Raw genomic sequence first — 27,301 nt, forward strand, 5'->3', positions numbered from 1 at the left:
ATGATAATGGTTATCCTTTAGAACCCACCCTTTATTTGCTGGGCTTAAAATGCTAGGACGCTTTATATGAGCATTACTCCAGACACCCGCAATATAATTTGCTCGTCGAAATTGTTGAAGCAATTCAGATTTACAAGGAGGTAAATTACTTGCGTCGAATTTTTTAACATTTTGCCGGTGGAATTTCTCATTCACATCGCCGACTGTATACGTGTTAATGAAAAGTTGTAGCCGTGCAGCATCACCTACATTTTTTTTTACAGAGAATTCAAGTAACAATGAAGACGATGGTGGAGATGATTTAAATATTCAATTTGATGAGGGAAGTAAGAGCTCAGATAATGATGATGATGATGAATGACTACAATTTTTTTTTCATAATTTTTGTGGATAGTGTAAACCATATCTATTTTTAAAATAATTCCCAAAATAATGCTACTTATCTTCCTAAACATTCCAAGTACTTTTAATCTATACTAATTTTATAAAGCTGAGAAGTTTGTTTGTTTGTGTGAACGCGCTAATCTCAGGAACTACTGGTGCGAATAAAAAAATATTTTACTGTTGGATAGCCTATTCATTGAGAAAAGCTATAAGCGATATATCATCACGCTACGACCAATAGGAGCAGAGTACCAGTGAAAAATGTTACATAACCCGTTTATGTAACATTTTGACCTATCTCTCTTAAGTGACGCAAGCAAAGATGCGCGGGTCAGTTAGTATTCAATAATTTTTCAATTTTTATTTTTTTAATTCAATTGTTTTTCATTTATGCATATGAATAATGCTCTTACTCTCGCACTCATAGGGAAAGTTTAATGGCGTCTAGGGGACGAAGGGCCCCGCGGAATGGTCTGTCCGCATACAGGGGGTCTTAAAATTGTACCTTTAATAACATATATAAAATTTAGGCTTGCTACTATGACGTAGTTGACCTCATTTTTTTATAACATTTAAGGCGTCTGGCAGAAGTAATGGCCCCGGGAAACGGTCTGGCAATAGTCAATTTTAATTCTACATAATATCATTAATAACATATCTGAAAACCAACTTTGCTACTATAACGTGGGTTGGGTCGTTTTTTACGCACCTTCACTCCGCGCTACCTCAGAAACGGCCCCGCTTTCAAGGTAGTGGATGTGCATACCTCTTAACAGACCCTTTATACTAACAATCCTCAAAGTTTCAGCTTTGCTAAAATCACGTAGGTCTGGCAGCTCTGGGATCTTGGTCAATAATAGTGGACATCAAATACAACATTTGACATACAGTCACCGTCAAGAAAATCTGTCACATTTTGAACAGTACTGTTATGTATAAGAACATAAAAAAAACATTGGCCAACGAACGGTAGGGAGGGATTATAAAATTCCTCTGAAGTTAATGTACATTCAGTACTTTTTAAAACGTGACAGTAAACATATTTCTAACATTGATCGTGTTATATTAACACTCATTCATACATTCAGCATCACGACGATTCCTTGCTTTGTTAATTGATCGAAAATTAACCATCCGACAGACAAACCTAACATTTATTTTATTGAACGAATACTGCAGATATTCTAGCTTCCCAAAACGGGTAGTAAACGTGTGCTAAAGTATTCATACTGCCGGATCCATGTAGGTTAAATTTAGACATCCTCTACGAAGGGGTCATGTACGAATATTAACTTGATGGCCCAACCTTTACCAGCCAAAGGGTAGGGCAGTTCGACAGTTAACACGTATAACGAGTATTAGAATAGTGTAATACAAAGTAACTATTACCATTAGACATTTGCAAAGTAATTCGAAATTTACCGGTACTCACTGTTTAAATAATACTGTATTGTTTTATATTATGAAGTCATTAGAGCAGTGGTAAGGTGGTTATCATGTCGCCAAAACTGCGAGTGAGAGAATTATTTCTTTATGAAACAAATATCTTTATTTTTTTCTTTAAGAAGACAACTCCCGCAATAAGAATTGCTCTTGTGTCGAGGGGATTTTTACAATCATACAAGCAACGAATACAAAGTACAACCAGACCCGAAACAATCATTTGTGGATCGCACAAATAATTGTTTCGTGAGGGAATCGAACCCACGACCAAAACCACTAAACTAAACCACTGCGCCACGGAGGCTTTGCTTCAGGTGTTCTGGGTCTGTTGTAGGTGTGATATAAAGTTCAAGCGACAAAAGATGAATGCTTGATGCCAAGAACTGTAATTTGCAGTCAATTATACCATACGATATCAAAGACACATTATTAGTGTCCCCTATTACTATACTTGCTTTAAACCGATTCTTGAAACCTGAATAAATTTATTTTCACATATCTATAGCGTTGCCAATATCAATACCGCATTATAGTTTAAAACTATATAACCTGTATCACAATTTCACCAATATTGTATTACCATCATAATTTCGGGCTAATGTGGTTTGGCACTTAATAAATCTAGTTAAGTTCGACTTTGTGGGACATTATTGAATAGTGGTGAGGCACGCTGTTTTAAATGAAAACGGAAGCCATAGGGTAGAGCTTCCGCTACCTTATTTATTATGAATGATATAACGTAAATTTTAGTAAATAGTTTAAGGAATAACATCGGAGATATTAATGTTATGTTTCTATAGGAATAGGCAGAATTCACTTTCTACATTGAAATAGATTAATTGAACAATATTGGTTTCTTTTAAATTTCCTACATCAATTCTCAGAAATATAACCCCGCACACTACTTTCGACAAACTAAGTAACCAGAGTATCAACGTTAGGTTACTTACTGGGACTAAAAATAAGTCTCAGTAAGTAACCTAACTTTGTTAACCCGGGTAAAATTACCTACAAAACCTACTAACGCTGACCTATCCAGTGATAAGACATGGCTTGGACCACCGAAGTGAGCGACCGCAGTACCGAGGCACCACCCATAATAGGCAATAAGTCATATCGAATTCTATTGAATGAAATTCTCGATGACACAAAAGATAATAAAGCCAGTGTGCTTTAGGGTTATTGGGTCGACAAATGGCAATAAATTGCGCATGAACTACGTCCAAAGGGCACTTACCTTTCCGCTTGTGTGCAAAGATTAATTATATCCTGCTATGTATTACTGCCTAAGCAAATTATGTAGGGTCAAATATAACCATTTTGCTATGCAAATTGGTAAGATACTGAAATCTATCTACACATGTTACACTGCACCATGTGTGCTGTGCTTAAAACGGACCCTATTCCGTTGCCACTGGGTCGAAAGTCGTGGCAAATATTTTGGGTTTAGAAGATTTTTGGTTCCGTTAATTGTATATTTGTAAAAGCTCACGTCACAAAAGATTAAGTACATAGATAATGCTGAAACCTTTTCCTCGATTTATTTATTTTTAAAAAGAGTTTTACGGCTGAGCAAAAGCTAATAGTTTTTAAAATAATAGAAAAAATCTTACACTTTGATCAGACCTATAAAAATATACTGTTACATTTCAAAAGAGTTGTTACCGAAATCAGAATATCGAACGCGTGAAAACGATAAGCCGATCAGACAATATTTTTATTCAAAACAAAGCCTCTTCAAGATCAATATTGCACGTTGATAATCAGGAAATTGGATAGAAACGATATTATCTTTGATTTTTGATCGAGCTTCTTACGTTTACAATATAGTCACCGCAAGATTTAAGCGCCATATAAAATAACGCGAAGAAAATCTCACACTTGATCAAAAAGCTTATTTGTTACTTAAAGTTGATTTCTTCGTCATCGTTCAATTTAATTTGACAATTGACTATGCGGTAGATAAATATTATAACAAAAACGTACATACCTTTTTCTCATAGGGGTAAGCAAAGACGATCCCTACAAACTTATAACAAAAACAATATCAATCATTTTAACTCATAATTGCATTAAAGTAAATAAGCTTCTCAAGTAACTTATAAATGATTGCGAACAACTTTCGGTATGCAAACCACACAGGAAACAGACGTCAGGTGTACCAGTATTGCTTCATCGTTCATATCGTTTAACTATACTTGTTACAATTCTATTTGAACCAAGGACTAAGGAAAGGATCTCCGGTGTATATTTCGACATACTATTGAACAAGGAATTTTTAACAAAAAACACATCTTTGAATTCTTGTCCAATATTATTATTTCTTTTAACACATTCTAAAACTAACTTTTTATAGACTATCTATGTATTAAATATGTGTTTCTTTTACAGAGCTTACACAGGATTTCGAAGTCATAATCCTCGTGTTAACTATTTCAGAGAATAAAATAGAAATGCAATAAACGTAACTTAATTTTACAGACTAATTACTGGTAGTCAATTATTAGCCCCATTTGATTTTCCAGATCACTAGGTTCAGTTAGAAAGGTCTTTAATTAAATTGTAAAATTACAAAACGTCTTATCTTCTCATTTTATTTTTAACTAATTACAACAATTAAAATCAAACCACTTATCTTAATTCTGTTTATAAAATAATCAAATAACGCGCTCCTATAAATTATTTCATAAAATGAACAGAAGCTTTTAATCTTCACCAAAGACTTTTAACGCCAGTACATTATTAATGAAATTCCTTAGAACAACGTTGTTGCCGTGGTTTCGCATTATTTCATTCGGCTTACAAATAAGCCTTCATACATGCTAGTAAAGTTACCTTAATTATTCGAAACCGCAACAAGTAATTCGTATGGTACAGTTAGAATCAAAAATATATATTCTCTGAATTGTTCTGTGATATTTTCAATCCTACTTTTTTGTATGTACATTGCAGTCACGAGTAAAAATATTTATGCATAATAATATTTATGCACTGTTTCATTTTAAAGTGCATTTTTTGTATAAAAATATCAATCTGATTATATGTATATTAGTTTACAATAAACACACAATAACTGCAAAATTACTTTAAAGATAATAAGCCATAGCAATTTGACGATTTTCATTGATAAAAATGCTTTTAAAATTATGACATGGTTATAATGCGTTTCACTGTACTAGAATACAATATACATTGTGTAACAGGCTTTATGTTTTCTCAAGTATCTCATAATTATAAGGTAAAATGTCAAGACGATTAAAATTTAATTTGGTGTTTCGTTAGTACTTGAACTTTAACAATTTATTTGAGTTTAATGAGATGGGAACGACGATTATTATTTTGTAATAATAAACTTATTACAAAATAGGCTTAGGCTTTAGGCTTTACAATTATAACTTTGCAAGCCACACGTTTGTATTACTTCACTAGTTTTTGCCCGCGATTTCGTCTCTCCTCATTGTTAAAAAAGAGTAATCTATAATTCTTTCAGATTTCTCCTAGTTTACTGGTAAAAGCATAACATACAGACAGTCGTAATTTCATATTTCAAAGTTTTCATTTGCATAATTAAATATTATTTCTTCGTCACAAAAATATTTGCGCAACTAAATCTCGGATAGAAGAATATTAATCTTATAATTTCCTTCTTCAATAGATACCGTAATATGCTCGGATTAATTACAGTAATTACTCATCTAGTTATCTCCTTCAATAAATTGTATTTGACATGAAAATCCGACAAATAATCGAATATCTAGAGCCTTATTCATCCCAGTAGGTATTACATTAGTCGGTAGGCAAGATATAAGCTTTTTAATACATTTGCGATTCATTTCATCTGATTAGGAATCTTCTTGTTCCAATGGCTAGGAAAATTACTTTCTTATTGCTTTTGGGTTTTAGAAATCTGTCAGTATTCATCGGGATAAATAAAATAAGTAGCTAAATTGGCTTGCCACGTGCCAACGAAAGAAAGTATTTAATTTTGCCTTGTCTCGTGGGTTGTCCACAAAAATGTCTTCTGAAATACTTAAGTTAAGTTCTCCTGCATAAAGAAAAATCTATGTTATTGTGTGTTTCGATTGTTTTGCTTCATTGGCAATAATAAACTATTAGATAAAAGTTTTTGGTGAAAAATTGTTTTTAACCGTAGAAATTTAAGGAATATAATATGTTACTTTGTTATAGCTGCCCTAAATAATATTTGCCAATGTTTAAAAGTGGTTTCCAATATTGCATAAATACATTGAAATAACGTTTTAGTTAAAGTAATTTAATCTACAACACATATAGTCCAACAACTTTGTAGAGAGCCTTGAATACAAGGTTTACAGTCGTCGGGGGTAAACGAAATTTAAGATTCAAAACATTAGCGATTCCTTGGCTTATGCAGCTGTCGGTGGCCTATTTGATACTTCAACTTTATTTTGGAAATACACAGCAGTACTAACTACAATGTAGATAAATAAGTCATGCTAAGGCGCTTTACTGAGTTGTAGGACTATAGTGACAACTTACTAAAAACTAGCAAGCGGGGAATTAAGACAGGACAAAAACTATGCCAACCGTTGTCCTAGTTAAGTCGTAACGTTTTTGTCCTAACATCCAGTAAGTAATATGTTTAGTTTGTGTTGCGTTAATACTACGTCGGAATGAATATTGAAGCAAATTGTAGTTGAACTGACTGGTTGAGACAGTTTCCTTCAAGGAGAATAAACGGAGCTATGTAGGTAAATATGGGTAGCCTAGAGTAGTAAAATAATTTCGATGTTATTTTAGCCATATTATTGCGAACTTACAATAATAGAGGCTTTTAGGAGACTTTGTCAATATATATCTGTCGTACAACCCTATATGTGTGTCAAATTATTTACTTCAAGTAGAAATTGAGCTCAAGAGATCCTGTGCTATGATGGTGGCCTCACCTGACTATATGCATACGTTTGAAGACGCCTGTTATATAATTTCTATAAATAAGGATTTAAAACAAAAGTGCCCTTTCAGTATATTTGTTAAACTGAATAACTATTTATAAACATTGCAACTCCAAGCAAGTTCTGAGTTAGTATATCAAATCGTAACCTTATGAAATTTTCGTTTACTCAGCAGCTGCAATGGTAGACCTTGGGAATGTTCTAATGTTTCTATAAAATAAAAGAAAAGCTACGATATTTCGTCGTCGCCTTCAGTTCAAGGAATAACTGTAACGTCAGGGTTACTGCGTCTACAATGTAATAACGTGTTATATCTATTTATAAGTTGTTTTAAGTAGAGCAATCTCTTTTGATGTAAATATTACAGGATTACTAAGTCTCAATTAATTTTAAGACACTTATTCTGTAATTGAATGTGTTACAACTTGCACTAGTCTTATTTACCTTAAATAAGCTCTGCATGATACCTGCAAATGAGGTTGGTAGAGCGACGAATAACCATCGAAACCATCGATCTGTCTATTTGCTACTTGGTATACCTGTTTACCAAGGGAATCTTATCAACATAGATTGAAAGGCATTAAAAACTTGGGATGTTCATAATTAGGTCTTAGGTGACACTGTACAATTTTCAAGCATCGCCCAGTTGACCTCAAACCATACAAGAGTAATATAATACCATTGATTACTAAAAATCTGCTAACTATCTAGTCAAAAAGTGTACCTACATTGATTGACGTATCGAAATGAGATAGTGAATTCAATAATAACCTTCTTTGTACGTTAGAAAGTGATTTTAAGCATATTATCGTTTAGTGTGCTAAATCGCCACTTTCATATGATTATACATATTTTACGGTCAAATTGTTACAAGGTTTCGAAAGGAGATGTAATTCGCCATGTGTAAACTGATTTCTTTCCCAATTATAATACTATTCCTAATGATTGCAAATCGAAAATACATCGTCACAATTTATTATTATGTGTTAGTTTGTTTATCGTTTCATTGTCGAAACTGCTGCATCGATTTGGATATAAGACAAAGTTTGGCATAATAATAGATTAGGCAAACCTCGGTAAACGAAATAGTTTACTAAATTTAAACATGCAACACATTACAGTCGGAGTCGCGAGCATAAACAAGTTCTATAAAAGTTTGTTAGCATCATAATAATGTAAGTAAATTATGTTTGTCTGTAGTAAAGTAATTCTTAGCTAGATGACTTGCTGGTTTAATTTATTCGTGTCATCTTTTGATTTGAGTGGTACTTGTGGGACAAGTAGCAAGCTAGTAAAATTAAGAGGAAGTGTTAAATAACTTCTATACTAAGTAAAGTTCTATTTACTTTTTAGGCAGCAGTTTCCTTGTATTTTTTAGTTTCGTCGTACCACCTTCTTAGTAAAAACATTGATATGGTTATACTTATATAGGATGCGTAACACAAATATCATGGTACCACCAAAGGCACAATAGAACTTTCCTGGGCTATATTTAAATAATCGAGCAGAAATATTTTTCTAGCACAGCATTTTTTTTTATAAACATGACATTAAAAAACTAAATCGATTTGTTAATGAAAATTTCAAGATACAAAGCGCTAAACTTGTTCTTAAATGTGTACCAAGCATTGCAGACATTACCCCGAAACTTTTACGGAAAAGCATCGAGACGTTAGAAATGTCCCGACACGAAAGCAGACAGCTAATGACGTCACTGGAACAGAAAGAAATGTATTACTGCCTTCCATTTATAGATAAAACTTTGTATATTGACGTACTACGGTCAGAATTTCTCATTTAAAACTAAAAGGTATTTTAAGGCAATCTAGGATACAAGTGTGTAAAAACGTCTAAATATTCAAAGATATCGCATTAATAAGATTGTGAATTATGGTGTTAAGGCTGCTACCGATGTTGCCTAAAAGATTTTTTATTTGTATAAGATTATACGTAATTTGCGCGGCTTAGTTCAAACCCAATAGTTGATATAGTTGTTGCGGGTAAATTGTGTACTTATTTGATGATTAAAGTCATAAAGTAGGTAATTCATTCTACATCTCCTTAAGATATAGCGAGTAATTTATCTAAATGGTTTAAACCATAATGATTAAACCAGTAATGATATAGAGACTCGTTTTATAAACAGATTTAAGTGCATTTGATATTAAAATAGTCCAGTTATTATAACTTTTTACTACATGTCCAACCAAACAGCTTTAACACAGAAACCTAAAATAATTATAAAAGGATAATGTTGTGATTTACTTTAAGTGTAACGTACCGTTTATCTTAACACGGTGTTTCGACACGTTATGACATTCGTACGTTCACGTTACAGTTATTACCAAAACTCACAAACGTTTCACTACATAAGTACTATTATATAAGAGCAGAAGAACCCCTATAACGACAAACATGGATCTTCGGAACCTTTCAAAAGCACGTTCCGTCACAGGACAAATATCGGAAATCGTTTTATTTGAAGAAATGTACCAAAATTCCGCGTTTCTGGGTCAAGGGTTTTGCGTTAACGAATCATCCGAAAGATGGTAAGACGAAAGGAGGATTCAATCTTGTTAGAATAATACTTGTGGAGGACAATTGCGAGGGACAGAATTGCGACGGAATATGATTGAATAACTGGAATGTTCTAGATTTATTTGCAAGTATTCTGCGCGGTATAATACCATTGTACCGTTGGGCTCTATTCAGTTAACTAAATGTGAAGATTTTGTGATTGGATTTAATCATATTATGTAACATGTTATTAAATAAGATTTAGATTCTTAATCACGATGTTTATCATTAAAAAGAATGTTTGCAAAACGCTTCTTGTCTTCAAAAACTTAAACCAAACATTAAAGTAGAAAAACGTTGCATAATGCATTTATTTATATAATAAAAGCCAGTAAACGATATCTCTTATCCAAACTTCTACACTTAACTAAGCACTATAAACTAATATTATTTGCTACGAACTAAGAACATTAATTGAAGATTAAAATAATTTTATTATCAAACGCTCTCAAGAAGTTGCAAGTAACGTAAAATTTAATGTCAATACACAGACATTATCGTGTAGTGTAGGTAGCAGATGGCATTTGAAGCCATTGCATTGGCTAACTTCGCTTTTAGCTGTTTATGAATATACTTCAGAATGCAGTCAATTTTCTGTAACATTTTGAAAACTGTAAAATAAACTAACTTATTTTTATTTCAAGTCAGTTTCATTTAGCGTTTGAATTAAGTTGGTAAAACTTTAAATGAACTAAAATTTGTTTTTAACTGTATTTGTAAACAAATGAAGCTTTCAAAACGCTAGACGAAATTGTTTTCAGTGGTTTTAGCTAAATCAAGCGTTGCAATTAAAATCGATTCCATAAAAGGGACTTGTGGCTATGTAAGTGCCAAAATAAAGTTAGTCAAAGTACTAACAAATAAATTACACAAAGTATTTTAGCGTCTATTTTTGTTATTGTTACAGCACTCGTGCTTTGCGCGTACGCCGCCGAAGTGAAAGAGACAGAAAAAGCAGCAGAGCCTGCGACGAACAAGGACAAGAGACAAACACAAGATGAACTTGTGCACACCCATGTTCAATATAGAGTAGCTCGCAAACAGGTATGTATAACATTTTAAATTGTTTAAGTGGATTCACGTTAAAGGAGCCGAGCACAGATTATCCATACTAATATTATAAATGCGAAAGTAACTCTGTCTGTCTGTCTGTCTGTCTGTCTGTCTGTCTGTCTGTCTGTCTGCTACTCAATCACGCCCAAACTACCGAACCAATTTGCATGAAATTTGGTATGGAGATAGTTTGATACCCGAGAAAGGACATAGGCTACTTTTTACCCCGGGAAAATGACGCATTTCCCGGGAAAATTCAGGTTTCGCCACCGAAGTCGCGAATAATCAATATTATAATGACATTGAATTAACAAAATTCCGTTGTCATGGCAACAGTTTTAATGGCGGATATGCTTTAGCGCGAGTTATATGAGATATAAATAATTTTGAGAATATTTTTCGTGAAAAAAAGCATGTTTTGTTGTTAAGGAATAATTAAGCTTTGTATTAGTAAAAAAAATCATTCACGCGAGCGGAGCCGCACGGGTCAGCTAGTTTTTAATAAGAGCCCTCGTTTGAGACTCGCAAGACAGTCCACATGATGAATTTGTGCTTGGCTTGTGCTTTGATCTTGCTTGGCTCGTACAGCATAGATTCAGCTTTACACCTTCAATAGACGATAAATGTGCGAGTAAGTTAACCAAGTAACCGAGCTTCGTGAACTGAAATGCGTACCAAACTGCGCAGTTCGCTTAATTCCCCGAAAACTACCACGATGCGTTTTTGTCTGTCGAAGTTTCCTCCTCCATTAATTTAATCTCTCAATGCCCGAAGCAAATCAATTCGTACGTTTATACATTTATTTACATTGCAATTTTATGCAGTCTATCGCCTACATAATAAATGAGTCATGTTGATTATCAGACTAAGATAATCAGTGACCTATAAGATAAATAGACTTCATCTTAATTGTACACCAGATTAACATTCGAAAGGCTATCTATTATAAATGCATATTACACAATATTATTATACACAATTTATAAACAAGATTATTATCTCAAAAGATGAGCAGAGCAAGATCTCAACTCAAAAATGTTCATACTAAATAAAGCAGTCATAAGTTTTATAACATTGCACGCATTTGCAAAACGGTGAAGTAATAAACTCTTAATTTCGACTTTTATGATTGATGACTCTAATTTCACGTTTACAGTCTGTTTCATTCATAATTGAATTTTACACAAAAATATACACTTGGTGTTCTATTAACTTAAAACCGTGCTAGAATGTTGATTAGAGGAAGATTAGTGAAATAATGTTCCTATTCCGCGTTTCAAAGTGCCGCCTTGGCCGGTAGACATCGATTATATATCAATTATAGCGGTAGTAATACATTATGTGAAACGGAACACCAAATATAGGCGACAATTTAAAAGATAGTAATGTACAATTACGTGTAACGTAACGTGTCTGTTGTAATTAAGCGGTTGGCGCACTCGCGAGCACGTAAGCTCGTGTAAGATAATAAAGTTTAAGTCATGAAGTTCTGAATAAACTATTCTGACATTTCTCGTGGGAATGCAGGGAAAATATGGAAGATTATATTCAGTAGGCGAGCGCTACTGTCTGCCTGCGTTGAAATTATACGGACACTTATTTATTTATCGCCTCGTCTGCTCTCTTACAATGACTGCTTATTTCTTCGGTCAAGTTGCTTTGCGTTTATTTTGTACCCCGAAATCTTTATGAGACCTTCATGTTAGACTTACTTTGTAAACAGAGCACCTATGTGGTGTCTTCATCACATACTTGCTTTGTTTAATAGTAGTAAGTTGCAAAGGGTTTGTGATCTCTTTTTTTTAAACGTCTCAATACACAAAGTACAGTAAGATTTTGAATGAAAATTCATGCGTAATTTTATCATGACTCATGTGTAAGTATTGTGTTAGTTAATTACTATCATTCATTGACTATACCCAATTAGCCTTGTATTTCTTCTGGGCTATAGTGAATGGAATGATATGTTAGAGTAATAATCTGAGCCGTGGGAAAACATTGACGCGAGAAATTTGGTTCCCTTTAACATGTTATACTTAAAATGTTTATAAACTTTTTTTGGAGAAATAAGTATTTGGTACGACTATAGTCGCACGTGATAATAAGTATGTGTACTTATAACGCAAATGAGTTTATTCTGCTATTTTTACTTAATTTAAAAATTACTGCTTGAAAGTTACTTGTACGTTTATAAAGTTCGCGCGTTCTACATACAATCATGAAAATAAGAAGAGGTATATAATATGTATGAATTTTGATGGAGAGACTGTCAATTGTGAAGTGCGACTAAACAACTTGAACAATTCCGCTACATGATAATGAACGATTTAAACGTCCACTTAGAAAAAACTTGCATGGCGCGGTAACGAGGGCTTATTGCTCTTTGATCGCCTTATTGGTAGAACAGTCAATCAAGCGTCTTCTGCATGTAGTTTACGTACAGTTTGATTTCACAACACATACTTAAGTTTGAGTAGTTTGGCGACATCTATACTAACTTTAAAAACATCAAAATTTTCTTAATCTTCTTCTTATCGTATGGTTAGTGGTCAACCTAGTGTCAAAGTTGTTCAAGCCGCCCTAAGGCCTTTGACGTGGCTTATTTTCTTAATTGTGTTATTGTTATGCAAAAACTTAATTATAAAATCACCCATTGGCCTAATGACTCCCGAGCCCCATTACCTTAATCCATCGTAATGCAGTGGCTTAATATCAAAGTACAAGTTAGACTTATCAAGTGTAAGTCAGTAGGCAAAGATCTATAAATAAATCTATACTAATAATATAAAGCCGACGAGTTTGTTTGAACGTGCTAATCTTAGAAACTACTGGTTTGAATTAGACGTTCCTTTGGTTTTGAATAATCCATTTATTGAGGAAGGATATATAACATTACGTTGTGGCTAAAGACATGACATGCGTATTAGGATGCGGACGCTGACAAATATACGCTTTACCAGAAAAGGAATTTATATGAGTGGAGCACAATACTAAAATCTATGCGGACGAAGTTGCGGGCAGCCGCTAGGCCAATAAAGATGCTATCTTAACCCGGTATTTGATATCATGCTAATTTACAAGCGCGAGCTATATTCAGCTATCGTTTCTTAAGTATAGCCGTTATTATAACGTAGTTTTCTTAGCTGTAGCCCATAAATAATTTACGATAATAACTACTTTTATCAGGAAAATTTGAATTCAGTATTAATTTGATCTAGTTCATTTTCATGTTATGGAAATTTGAGGTTGTGTTCCTTTAAAATGACGTAGTAAATCTAAGTATATTTAGCGTTTTCTAGACCGAGAGCAACCGAGTATAGTTACCTACATCATGCATTAAATAAATCATTTACTTTTCTCTATTGATTACCGCGTATTAGCCTCTTCATATATTTTTAAATTAATAGAAGATAAACGTACTTACCTACTACAGACCTACTATTATTACAAAGTTTCGGAGAATCTTTGTAGGTATGTTTGATGTTTAACTACTCTAAGTAAAAGCTACTGAGAAGAAATTTAGTACACAGGTAGTTTATAACCTGAATTAATAATCTCCGTATAGGTAAATCTTCTTTACACTCGGTTCAAGCAATAAAAACTATACAAAATTACACATCGTAAGTCACTACCAAAGTACCATAACACTTTGTTACAAACGATGATAAACGTATAGGTCAGATAGATTAACCCCTCGATACTGGCACATTGTTTCTGCCATAAAGTAAGACCTCAGTGGATAATGTCCTAAGTCGCCCTTTCACTTTATGCCCTAGATTTTGTCACGAAGTAGCCGGTCCTTTAAACTGAACGTCACGGACTGTGTTATCAATGATACTTTGTATTGGATTGTAAGAGCTTTGTGGGAAATGGGTTCGAAGATTAGTGTTACAACGCAACTTTGTCTGTGTTAAGTTTTCTTGTGCTTCTTTCATAGATATAGAGGGAAAAAATAGACTTACCCCCGGTTTCTGAGGTACATTAAGCGCTAGTTTATCTATTCAATAGCCTTTAAATTCATATATAATAAAACGCTATTGAATAGATAAACTACTGCTAAATTTACTCAGAAACCGGGGGTCAGATCTTATTATTATGAGGTTTAAGGACCATATCTTTATTTTTAAATGAAAATTTTACGTATTTGAAGATAGTTTGTATTATTTTCGAAAGGATGATCCGATTAAAATAACATTTGGCAAGATAACATGGCAATTTGGCAAGGTTTATTGGAACACCGCGGCCATACTCTGATAAGATATAAACACGTAGGTTATGTTCGTATAGTTGCATTCTGGTAACTGGCTTAAAATTTTATGATTTTAATGAGAGTGGAAGTTAATAAGCTAATGAACTATTTCCTACGAAACCAAACAAATTAATCTTTCCTATAATCAAATCAAATAAATATATATCTTTCCTAGATATAGATAATTCTTTATAAGTAGGTTAACATGACAATGACTACATTAATTTAATAAGTAGTACATTTATTTAGCTTGAGGCTAAGGCGGGCTACGGGAAGCCGACGCAACAGGATGTTCCTGATATTGCAAATTATGGCCATGTAATAGAAATAAACTAGGAGCGGAAACCGCCTGTGATCGTAAGCTTAGGCGTACAATTAATTTGCATCCGTGAATAACTTTATTTAAGTAAGTAGTGTAGCCCTTCTTTGTAGGATATTAAGGCTTCCGTGGATTTATAAATGTTGATAAATTTAAATGGCCAACATCTGTATAATTGAACCAATTAATCTATAAAACAGAGCGTGAATTTAATGGTCTTAATCTTTCACGCAAATACTACTGAATCGATTACAATAAAATTTGCAGACCCAGAATAACACATAGGCTACTTTTTATCCCAAGAAGGGTTTCCATGCGGACGAAGTCGCGGGCGACCTCTAGTGCAGTACCAATTCGGCAGCTTTTCAAAACATCTATTATAGTGTTAAAAATATTCACCGATTCAGTACTCTTTCAGAGATCACGTCAAAACCGTTTGATCGATCGTTCAACACATTACCCTTATAGACGTAATACAAAACAAAATTATGTATTCATTCACGTTACACTACGTAAAGATAAACAGGCGGACGTGGTCATTTTGCATATTATTATCGTACTAATGCCGCGGAAGGTAGATTACAGATAAAAACATTTCATTACACTTATGTATAGTATAGTATAGTTCAACAACTTAGCAGAGAGCATTGTGTAGCTTCACGGCTGGCGGAAGTTTACAAAACTCAGAATTTAGAACATCATTGACCCACAGGCCTATATAGTCCACTAGCTGACCCGCGCAACTTCGCTTGCGTCACATAAGAAAGAATAAAAAAAAAATCCCCGTTTTTGTAACATTTTTCGTTGTTACTCCGCTCCTAATGGCCGTAGCGTGATGTTATATAGCCTAAAGCCTTCCTCGATAAATGGTCTATCTAACACTGAAAGATTTTTTCAAATCGGACCTTTAGTTCCTGAGATTAGCGCGTTCAAACAAACAAACAAACAAACAAACAAACAAACTCTTCAGCTTTATAATATTAGTATAGATTAAAATGTAACATTTTTAGACCTTAGCTTGCAAAGTTCAGAAGATGCATTTTTATTTGGTTTAAGTGTAGGCGGGGGAGAGGTGGTCAGTAGACGCCTAAGTTCGAATTCGTGGGGTCGCCAGCCTTGTTTTCGGTCACACACATATGTATATATAACTTTTCAATGGCCTATGTACAGCTCCTGATCTGTTTGATGCAGCTAGTTGATTAAAAAAACACACATTAGTATTATTGTTATCTAGATAAAACGTGTATGCCAATGCTCTCTACTGAGTTGTCGGACTATAGTAATAGATTTCTAAACGATAATGGTCATGATGATTTTGTGATATAACGTTTTGTTCTAGAGTCGTTTGTGGTTTGTGAATGAATCGATTGATTGTTATGTTTGGTCATTTTAGAAATTGCAGTGGTTTGAGTGTATGGGACATAATGAATTGTGTTTTGATAAGTTTTCTATTATGTATGGGTTCCTTTAGCGAGCTCACAATATAAGTGTTCTGTGAAATTTACAAAATATTTCAAATGTCGGTATTATGCTTGAATTATCGTCAATAGCTAATTTTTAAAGTGTTTTTTTGCACCGACTACTTATGGTTAGATACTAATATTGTCGTATATATATTGAATGTATTTTACCTTATTTTAAAATATGACACGATCATAAAACGAGATGTTTAATTTCATAATAAACATTAGAGTTAATCCTACAATAATTTCAGCCAACTCCCAAGGCTCTAGACATATTGTGTTACAACATATTGTATTACAACATATTGTATTTATAGATGTTTCCAATTAGCATACACAATAGAGTACGGCTTAGTTAACAATATTATGTTAATCCGTAACAAGCAATTAGTGGCCGTTTAATTAACGCAAGTTAAGCTTGCTTTGTAAGCGCGATCTCTCGGGTCTAACTTATAGATAATTACGTATTAAGCTAACTGTTGCCTTAGTCTTGTTCGCTAGGGAGAACTAAGTTACTATTGCGCATAGCTAATTTACCAACCAATGTTTTGAATTTTGTAGTTTGTAACTTTCTACGTAGTTTTGAAATTGCAAAAGAAAATTCATCGTGGAAGGAGTCTGTTACTTTTTCTATAGGTAAAAATGTTAAGAGTTAGTTTCACAACTCACATATTCGTTTTGAATGAAACAAATAACGGTTAAATTTTGTTAATTACATACTTGTCTCGAAGTGCTGGTTAAGTAGGTATCAAACAGGCTATTTGATAGATAGAGGGACAAAATAGAATAAAGGATGAACGCATTTCACGGAAATTAGAACCTTATTAATACACAAATCTAATACCTATACAAAAAAGGTGACAAAAAGGCTTAGTGTATGTGTCTGTGGATGGCCATGTGACTGTAACAATTTAAATCAAATAATGAATATAGTTACACAATTACAGCCCTCAAACAGCACTAAGAATAAATGACTAAAACTTAATTAAATGCGTTAAATTTCCAAGCGTATAATTTGTGGCAGAAAATTGTTCAAAATTAGAGGTTATTGAGAGAGGCGCTAACAATTTTAAAGTTAAATCGACCTCAACTCAAGATAAAGTTTAACTAAAAGATTTGAGGTTTATTACAGTACTGAATTAAAGGGCGCATGACTTTGATGTGATCTTTACGTAAAATAGTTTTTAGGGCGAGACGGTGACGTGTTAGATAATAATAAAGTACTGTGAAGCATCTTGTTTTTAAATAAAATATTGCTGCGTGGTAACGCGTTATATTATTGCCAACAATAATTGGTAGTTTAATTTATTTTCTTGGATTTTCATTTTTGTGATTGTATTGTGTAGAAGTTTCAACTGCCAATTGTTGGGGCAAAAATACTGGGCGGTCACTTAGTTTCTCTGTCTATCTATTTAGGCCAGTACAGCTCAATGTTCAGTATACATAGGTCTTGCTGTAATCTAGTTGGCACGGTCCTAGCTGTATTTATCTAATTTATTGCGGCACTACAAAGTAATCGAAGTAATCCAAATTAGTTTTTTTCGAGTTTATATGTCTATTTTTTACATTTTTTATTTATTTCGGTATGTTAATATGGTTGAGTTTATAAATTTAACAGTGGTCGACTGTTCTTGATACTATTATAACTAAATCGCTTTAATAACTCGATTCAAGTATCAAGTAGTCTAATAATACCTTCGCGTCTTGTTTTGCGTTAAATACTTGTCTTATAATTGGATAGTATAATTATCGTTCATTATTTTTAAATCTTAATATAAATTAACAATTATGGCTTACAATTTGTATATCAAAATATTAATAACAAGACAGATTTACTGTATTAGAACAGTTATTTAAATAAAATCTTTGATAAGAAGCGTAAGCCTGAAGGTTAAGCATAGCCAACATTCACAATTTTAATAAAATAAATATTTGTGTATAATAATTCCAAAGTTATTTTTATTAAAACGATGTTTGTGTTGTATGATAGAATCGGATCAACCAATTGGATCGGGCAGCGCTTAATTAAATTTAGTTTGTTGACAAGGTCTGGTATTTGTATAGTGAAAACTTTCAATAGAAAATATTCCATGTATCAATAGTAGTGTTACGAACACTGAAATAAAATACTAAAAGGGTAATAATAATATCGTACCATCTACGTACATAAAATCATCACTTTTTCCTATGTGGCCTACCCACATAGGAAAAAGTGTAGCTTCAAACACCACTTGGTACGTGACAACTACACTTGAGACGTCCTCACAAACTTTAAAATTTTAACCTTTGCTTCTTTCACATCCATCCAAACATCTTGTTACACATGGCTACCGGTTACGAGTAATGGACACCTTTTTGCAGGTCATTATCGATATGATCCGTACACGTCTTTCTAGGGATATTTTAAATAAGAAAATCATAAAAGTCACACATACCATTTACGAAAACGAAAAACAAGTTGATACCTACAACACAACCGACCATTTGTCTAACATTACTACGGAACAATGAGTGTCTTTATGAAATTCGTCACAACAATCCGCTCTGGCTTTCTTAATACGATTTTAATAGCGACTTACGCATTGCAACAGTCAGGGTGCAACATCGCGAATAAAGATTACGTTGGACAGAAGATTTGTTAACAATTTATATTAACTAACACGCATATTTGTACTGGAATCTAAGTTTGCAACTGTGTGTGAGGGCATGCTGTTTTTATAGATTAACAAGCGATAATCTTAACACATTATACACTTAAAAATCTTCTTCAGGAATCACTTAATCTTTGGGTAAAAACCGCATTAGGATCTGTTCGGCATATTTGAAGTCTATCGCGAACAGACAGATGGAAAGCCGCGGCGAGTGGACTTACTTTGTAACTCATTGTGATGATATAAAGAAACCAGCAGCCACAACAGCTATTCAAATTTGAAATGCACAATAAAATAAATATTACTTTTATATAAATACCAATTTAGAGTATTTTTTTATTGTCAACTAAATATTATTTTGCTACTTATAAATAATTTTGTAGCCATAGATTGTAATCACGACCTAGTCCTTTTCATGCTGCTGAGACTTCGATAAATAAGCTCTTAAGACATACGTTATTTAGAGCCGCCAGTGGTTCGTGATCTATGTGTTTACTCACCTTGTCTTTACATGCTCGTGACTGCCGTCAACGGCGTCAACAGAGGTAATAATTGTAATCCAACTTCTGCACTAGTTATTTTGTGTAAGTAGTAGACATGACGCTGATTGCAAACTGCACCTAATAACATGTCGCAATAGGAATGTCCCGTTATTTCGCAATATCCATAGAAATAAGACGGATTACTTACATAAACATGCCTTTTATACCCAAACATGTAGGCAAAGGTGTATAAAACAGACTAAAGTTTCACCATTAACAATGTTAGTCCCACGTAATAGGGGTGAGACTATTGTCATAATAGGTACGTTACCAAGCTCCGAACGGGTATTGAGAACAATCAAATATAAATAAGAAAATACGAATAGAAACTGTCTTATAAATTCAAAGAATATGAAAATTTTGGCAATAGTTGCGCAACAATGATACAGTTTCAATGTCACGTTTATTTTTTAATGCATTTCTAATCAATTCGGTAAGATGATTCACCGAATTCATTCATAGTAATTTGTTGTTTATTAATCTGTTTGTTGGAAAGTTGATTACCTCGGCATGTTCAATGTCCATCATTGAGGTCTTCTGTTTTTGAGGTTTCAGATGATTTTAGCCGTATGCAAATATTTTCGTTATATAAATCAATTACTATTCACAAGCTGTTCTTTAAGTAATCCTGGCCCTCAAGATATTTGCTGCCTCTTGGTGGTCATGGAAATCGAATAACATTTATTAGTCCTACTGTATGACAATATTCTAATCATCTGCCATATGCTACAACAATCGTTCTAAACGTATCACTATTGTGTTGAGGACCTATGGTAATTAGCGAAATGTGAGTGTTGAAATAATACCTATTTATTCAGGGAAAGTACGTTGCTATTATGATTCATCTAAATCGAAATAGTCATTTAAACACATGAATCAATCCACCCACGGTTAATCTCTAATCCTAATACTTTCTCTAAGCCATTGTTGGTCAAATTTTGTGAGAAGTATCTTATTCAATTCAAATTAGCATAACTGATTTGTTTAGTCATCGCCTTATCTAACTGGAATGACTAGACCAGTCATGCGGATCTCGTATAAATGTGCATTTCTTATACTTTAATGTTAACTATCTATATTTTTATTATTTTATCGTGGGAGTCGATTATAGTGATAGAGTTTTGATCATTTTCAGTCTTTCACTTTTTTAGTTTATGTAATGATATCTCCTAAATTCATAACTGTCTAGCTAGTTATAGTATAGATGTGTTTATATCGATGGCTAGACAATATTATAAAGAGGTAACTTTTATCTATGTTAAGCAGTGAATTTTATCTACCCGATAGAGATGTCTGGTAAACAACAACTTTCGCATGTTTTGGCTAACCTTCATTATTGTAATCTGCTTGCACAGGTTACCCTATATGCACAAATAGACTAATCGATGTCTTCGCACACCCACTTATTAACTCATTAACAAATTCCTTCAACATTACCACAGACACCACGCTTGACCAACATTTCAATTAGCCCAATACGTCTCCAATTAGTTCAGACTGCCTTCTATCATTACACAGAAACCCAGGAACATCAGATTGTTTCGCAAGTGATCGGCGCATGCGACGGCCACGCCCTCTGTTTCGAAAATGGCCGATAATCGCTCGCATTGTCTTGTTTTCCTCAGCTTTCACCGGCGCAAACGCATCTAATGTAATACATAATTGCGGGCCGCCGTATGTTATGACATGCGCTGTTGTCACATCGCTAATTTGTTGGGGCCGCAACTGATTCTTTGATACACTTTTTTCTTGCGTGTGTGGGAATGGTTGACGCAGATCGCTCCTTCAATACAAAAGGGCCACAAATCGAAATCTATAAATTTTACAGGAGAGCCAAAACAAATTTTTGAAACTGTTTTTTTATAAGATTTCATATATTTATTTATTAAATATAAGATGTTAATATATCATTAGATGCGTATTTTTTAGCTCTATCTATCTACAAAATAAACTTTGTAAAAGCTGTTACCTATTAAGAGAAAAAAGCATATAAGTCCCTTTTGCATTCAAAATTTGAACTAAAATTATGAAAAATATGTCAAAATTTAACACAGTTTTACAAATAAAAATGGTTAATTGTACTTTTTTGGTAAAAAAAACCGTATCAAAAGGTTTAATAATAATTAATAAGTAAAACCATAACTTAATGGACCAGGAAAACATTGTATTAAACAATCTAAATTATAAAATCTTAACTTTTTATTAAGTAAGTAAAATTATTGAGATCAACTTTCTGCGTAACTTTCATTATTTAGTAAAATTAAACATCAATCATCATCATGAATTAATGGGTAACGTGACGAGTAGATTGAGTGCAGCAGGAGTATTAAAGAAATAAGATAATAGAAAAGGTTTTTGAGTTTTATAAGCCTTTATATTTAGCATTCGTGGATTATTCCAAAGCTTTTGACAGCATTACTCATTCCGCCATAGAATCATCACTCCATCCAAGTCCTACTTAAAGATACTATGTAGAATCGAACCTTCATACATCAAACTCATCAAAGCAATAGACAACAATATCATGACAAATCCAAAGAAGCGTGAAACAGGGAGACCCGCTATCTCCCAAATAATTTACCAGCACCCTCGGAGAAATTTTCGGGAGCCTGGCGGTGTTATGGCAATCAAAAGCATAGTTGTAAGTGGTAAACAGTTAACAAATCTTTGTTTTGCAGACGACATAGTCCTCTTCTCATTTCGGCATCGGAACTCGAATCAATGCTCAAAGATCTGAGCACGGCAAGCCTTCAGATTGGACTAAGTAAGAACCGTACAAAAACCCAGGTTATGACCAACAACACAAAACGTAGGGTCGAGGTAGACGGGCATGTCATAGACTATGTCGACGAGTACACTTGCTAGGGCCAGATAACCTCTTTTAACAACCGACGGGACAAAGAGTTGGACAAACGTGTCACAAGTGCCTGAAAGAGATCCTGGTCCAGGAAAGAGCTAATGAAGGGTAACCTTCCACTGTCACTGAAGCGAAAGCTCGTCGACATGTTTATACCTACTACCCGTCCTTACCTACGCTGCCTAAACATGGTCCATTACGGAAAACCAGAAAGAGCCAGAGAGCGATTGAGCGTAGTATATTATGCGTCAAAAGAATAGATCACGTCCGAAATTCTATACTGCGCTCCCAAATTCGCATAGCCGATGTAGAAGAGAAGACCGCCTGGCTGAAATGGAACTGAGCCGGCCACATTAACCACATGCATTCGGAAAAGTGGGCCCGCATATCTACCAACTGGATGCCAGAGGATGGTCATAGCAGACGCGGGAGACTTAAATGGAGATGGCGGGATGACCTAGACGCATTCAAATAGGACTGGTCGGATCTTACCCCTGAAAGAGGAGTTTGAAAGGAAAGGGTGCCTCTTGCCTTTGCCTGGATCAAAATGTATTATTTTGTTTTTAAAATTGTAACGAAAACTAAAATTATTATCATGCCAAACGGTCATATTTCTGGCCTTCCCATTCTAGCACGCTAAAAATGATTATTTATTCCAGAATAATTTAATGCAAAAGGGACGTATTTCAAAATATGCTACCGTTATATTATAAAATATAATTATACTTAACTAATATTGGATTGCAAAAAGGACGTATTTCAAATATGGCAATTTTGTATTAAAAAATAAAAAATAACAAATACTAATGTTTGAATGCAAAAAGGACGTTTTCCAAAATACGGCAGTTTTGTATTGTAAAATATAATCACACTTACCTGATATTTTGCATCCAACACAGACATATTTTGGATTGTGGCACTTTTTGACGCAACCGACGTGCGTTTGCGTAAAATTTTTGGGCGTAACTCATAAAGTGGCTATTTTGCACTGACATTACCTGTCAAAGTGAGCTAATGCAAAAAGGGCAGTAAGTCAGTGCAGCCATAATATAAGCAAAAATGATGGGGGTTTTTTTTTACTATAAAATATAGGCGGTTCAGGTGTCATTTTTGCAATAAAACGGTTTTCATTTTTTTTTGAGTTGTGGCCCTTTTGTATTCAAGGAGCGAGATGTCCTTCCGTTCTATTCTTTTCATAATCGTCTTAGGCCAGTGGGAAAAGTTTCTAGATGATGTATGGATGTTATTTAGGTCAGGTGTTTGTGCTATTTTTGTAGATAACTTTACGTTAGAGATGCCTGAGAAATTTCACTTTATTTTTTTGATCATTTTAAATTACAAATGGTATCATTTTTGGTTCTCTAGGTCCCACTTCAATGGGTATCATATTGTATTAGTAATTAAGGATGATAGCCCACATAGATAAAATTTGTACAAAGTAATTCAATCTTTTTATCTAGAAAAGGCAATTTCATAAAGATTTTTGGAGTTAAATAAATCTATATAACAAAGAATTTGGCTACCTTTTAATTCATGTCTTTTGAACTTACCTTTTTAAATATTTACCCACCGTTTTGTATCTTTACAGGAACAAGTAGCACCCGTAGAAGAACCCCAGGAGGACGACAAACCTGTCAGGTAAATACAAATAGCTATCAAATTACTTCCAAACTTTGAACAATGTTTAGAGATTATGAATAAATTGAACAAATTCGATTAGGAATCCGTTAACTTATACAAATTGTATTTGACTGCCTTATAATTATATTAAGGACTGTTATTTGAATTTGGTACAGAATTTTGGTTCAGAATAGAATCTTACATACATACTTAACATAGGTACTTAGATAGCTTAACGGACTTAAGCCTAGTGATTAAAAGTTAGCCTTAAATTTGAGATAAAGCTTCATAAAACCTATTTCTTAGATCAAAAGTTTATTGGTGACTTACCATTTATAACATGTTCTATGTAGCTAAAAGCATTCTTATTTTCAAACATTTCATATTACCTGGTAAAAATACCAAATAAAATTTTACTAAAGAGCTATATTTCATGTATCTGTCTCAAAAATTGAGTATTTATTTTCTATATGGCTGTAAGCCAATATTGGCGACGTTTCTTTCTAGAAATGCGGTCTCCTGCAATTTATAAATTAGTTTTAGTGCTATAAATTAAAAGCTTTATACTTTTTGTGCCAAGAATGTCTAAAGAAAATTATAAAACTGTTACCTTTATTCATAACTTAACCTTTTGCGTGACTTAACTATTGTAACCCCCTTCAACATTTATATTTGTTTCTTACTTTTATTTTTCCATTATTCCTATTATGAAAGAAATGACCAAATCAAAACTGAATCAAATATGAATGACTCGCCCAATTTAATTATTTTATGTTCTAATCTCATTGTTTAAAAAAATATTATTTTTCTTTCCAGCCGTTCTGACGCCGAACAATACCGCCCCGGGCAAGTGTTTTCACTCAACGCCCAGGAGTTATTGGAGCTGCAGCCGGAGAGGAAGGCGCCTATCTCCAGTAACCAGTTACTGCAGCATCTGTACAGCAACCCTCAGCCTGAGCATAAGCAGAATCTCCAACAGATTTACTACCTTGAACCACAGCAGGCACGTCAGGTTGATACCAATCACTTACTAACATATTTTTTAACCCATGACTGTGCCACAGATCAGCAAGGGTCTCCGCCAGAACGATGAAGAGGCTGGGTCTTAAGTCCACCACGTTGAAGAAATGCGGATTGCGGACTCTGCATTCGCTAAAATAATATGATAAAGAACTTTTGCATGCAAGTTTTCATGACGATGTTATCCTTCAAGTACTTTTACATTATCATAATTAATATTTCACATCGCTCCTAAAAATGTTTTATGCAATAATATATCGTGATGTCTTAAGAAATTCGTTGACTGAAAACATTTTGTTGTAAGCACAACCTACGCCCCAAACAAATAATGTATGTTACTGTAATTGCCTAAGATACAAGCAGACAGCTGTCAGCTGTGATATTTTTGCGTCGATATTTGGCGAGTAAACACGTCTAAAGAATTCCTCGTTATCTTGGAAATTGCAAACCGTGTAAATATGTCTTTAATATTTTTTCTTTTGGTATTTTCAGGTTTCCCTTCAGCCTTCTCATGCAGTCATCGCTCGTCCTGATTACTCTTCAAACGGTGGTGAAGCCTCGGTTGGAGCAGCTTTGTCGGTCAGTGATGGAGGTGCCAACGCCAGGGATGCGTACAACCAGGAACTGCTGGCTCTGCTTGGACAACCCCCAGTGAGACAAGAGGAACCTCGTCAACAGTTATATACGCAACAACACATTCAGCACGCTCAACCTTCGCAACAGACTTCTACTGTTCAAAGCGTCGCACCTCAATATCAGCAGGTTAGTGTGATTATTTGCTTTTTTAAACCAAAAAAGAACCAAGAATTTATTGTTTTTAAAAATTACGTGTGTTCAATTCCAGGTGGACAGATACATAACCAAACCGAGCAAGAAATCTAAGCTTCGTAACAAAGCTCAGATAGCTCCTACTCAGCCACCAGCAGCGCCACAGCAGTACTTGATCGAGACCACTAACGTTCAACAACAGCAAGCGCAACAGCAGTCACCCTTGTATCGCCAGGCTCCTCAACCCCAAAGAGTACCCCAGGCTTTACGCTACGTGACTGTCCCACAGAGCCAAGCTGTGTCACAGCAAATTTTATACGAACGTCCCGAAACCCAAGGTCTTAAGATTGTACCAGCACCCAAATTGCAAACACCACAGCCGAGAGCCCAGCATAACTACAGACTTGTACCCCAATACCAACAGGAAGCTCAACCTAAACAGTACAGAATTATCGAGGCTCCAAGACAAGTTATCAGGCCACAGGAGCAGCGTCTTCAAAGCCAGAGTGTAGAAAGACCTATTGCTTACTTAAAACGTTTCCCTGATCACGAAAAAATGCACTCGGTTAAAATCTATGACCCAATCGGTGCTGAAGGTCTACCTCCCCAGCCTGCTCAGATTATTGGAGAACAGCAATATTATCTTCGACCTCTTTACAGAGGTAATGACCAACGACCAAGATATGAGCTGCCAGCGCAGGTTAAACCGGAGCAAAGATTAGAATCTTCAAAGCCGCCTCAATCTGCAATTTACGTAAGCAAAAACCTAGCACCGAGGAAATTGGCGAGACCTCAGCCACTACTCAGAGAGCAGAGCATAAAGATTGATCAGCCCACTCAACCACACCTTGATCAGGTTAACATTGAACAACATGGACAGAGCTTAGAAGAACAAAGGGCGCGCTTGCCTCCTCCTAAAAACAACAAAGCGTATACGCCTGAAGAATTCGCTGCACTCGTAGCGGCCGGATATTCGGTCACTCCTGTCCCAGTCAGCTCGGTGAACCTTCACGATGCCCAGTCCAGGTCATCAGTGGAGTCAGTGACGATGCTTCCGAAACGCCTTCTCCGACCTATTGCCAGCAGACGTCATCAGTATCTCCCCCTTCGAGGAGACGATGCGCCTTAGATATACTCACCCCGCTGTAAATAGGTTAGACATAGAATTGTAAAATAAAATAGTGATATTCGTTTACATTCTGTTTCATTGCAGTACTTCCTTGAAAATATTATTATATCCGCAAAATATGTATTTTGCAGTACAAACATAACTATTTATGATCGTTCCAGTAGCATTAAATAAAACCGCAGCCAGCAAGCGTTGGAATTCATTATGCTTTCATGAAAACCGCAACTGCATGTCGGCAAACAGACACTAGAAAGACATTATTTGGACTCAAACGCATATTCACCACAAAATT

At 34.5% G+C, this 27,301-nt stretch overlaps 1 protein-coding gene across 2 annotated transcripts in view; it reads left to right on the forward strand.

Annotated features, from left to right (window-relative positions):
* The window catches only part of LOC142982149 (uncharacterized), a 56,280-nt gene extending 29,205 nt beyond the window's left edge, over nucleotides 1–27,075 (forward strand). The window contains exons 2-6 of one of the 2 annotated variants that reach the window (XM_076128504.1): nucleotides 10,246–10,382; nucleotides 24,061–24,110; nucleotides 24,909–25,104; nucleotides 25,605–25,874; nucleotides 25,957–27,075. In XM_076128504.1, the coding sequence (XP_075984619.1) occupies nucleotides 10,246–10,382; nucleotides 24,061–24,110; nucleotides 24,909–25,104; nucleotides 25,605–25,874; nucleotides 25,957–27,009 (1,706 nt within the window). In that variant the 3' untranslated portion in view covers nucleotides 27,010–27,075. The remainder of the gene's footprint in view (nucleotides 1–10,245; nucleotides 10,383–24,060; nucleotides 24,111–24,908; nucleotides 25,105–25,604; nucleotides 25,875–25,956) is intronic. The other variant, XM_076128505.1, reaches the window with a different exon arrangement.
* Nucleotides 27,076–27,301: the final 226 nt, after the last annotated feature.

Source organism: Anticarsia gemmatalis, chromosome 21 (assembly GCF_050436995.1).
Source record: "Anticarsia gemmatalis isolate Benzon Research Colony breed Stoneville strain chromosome 21, ilAntGemm2 primary, whole genome shotgun sequence".
NCBI classification, from domain to species: domain Eukaryota; kingdom Metazoa; phylum Arthropoda; class Insecta; order Lepidoptera; family Erebidae; genus Anticarsia; species Anticarsia gemmatalis.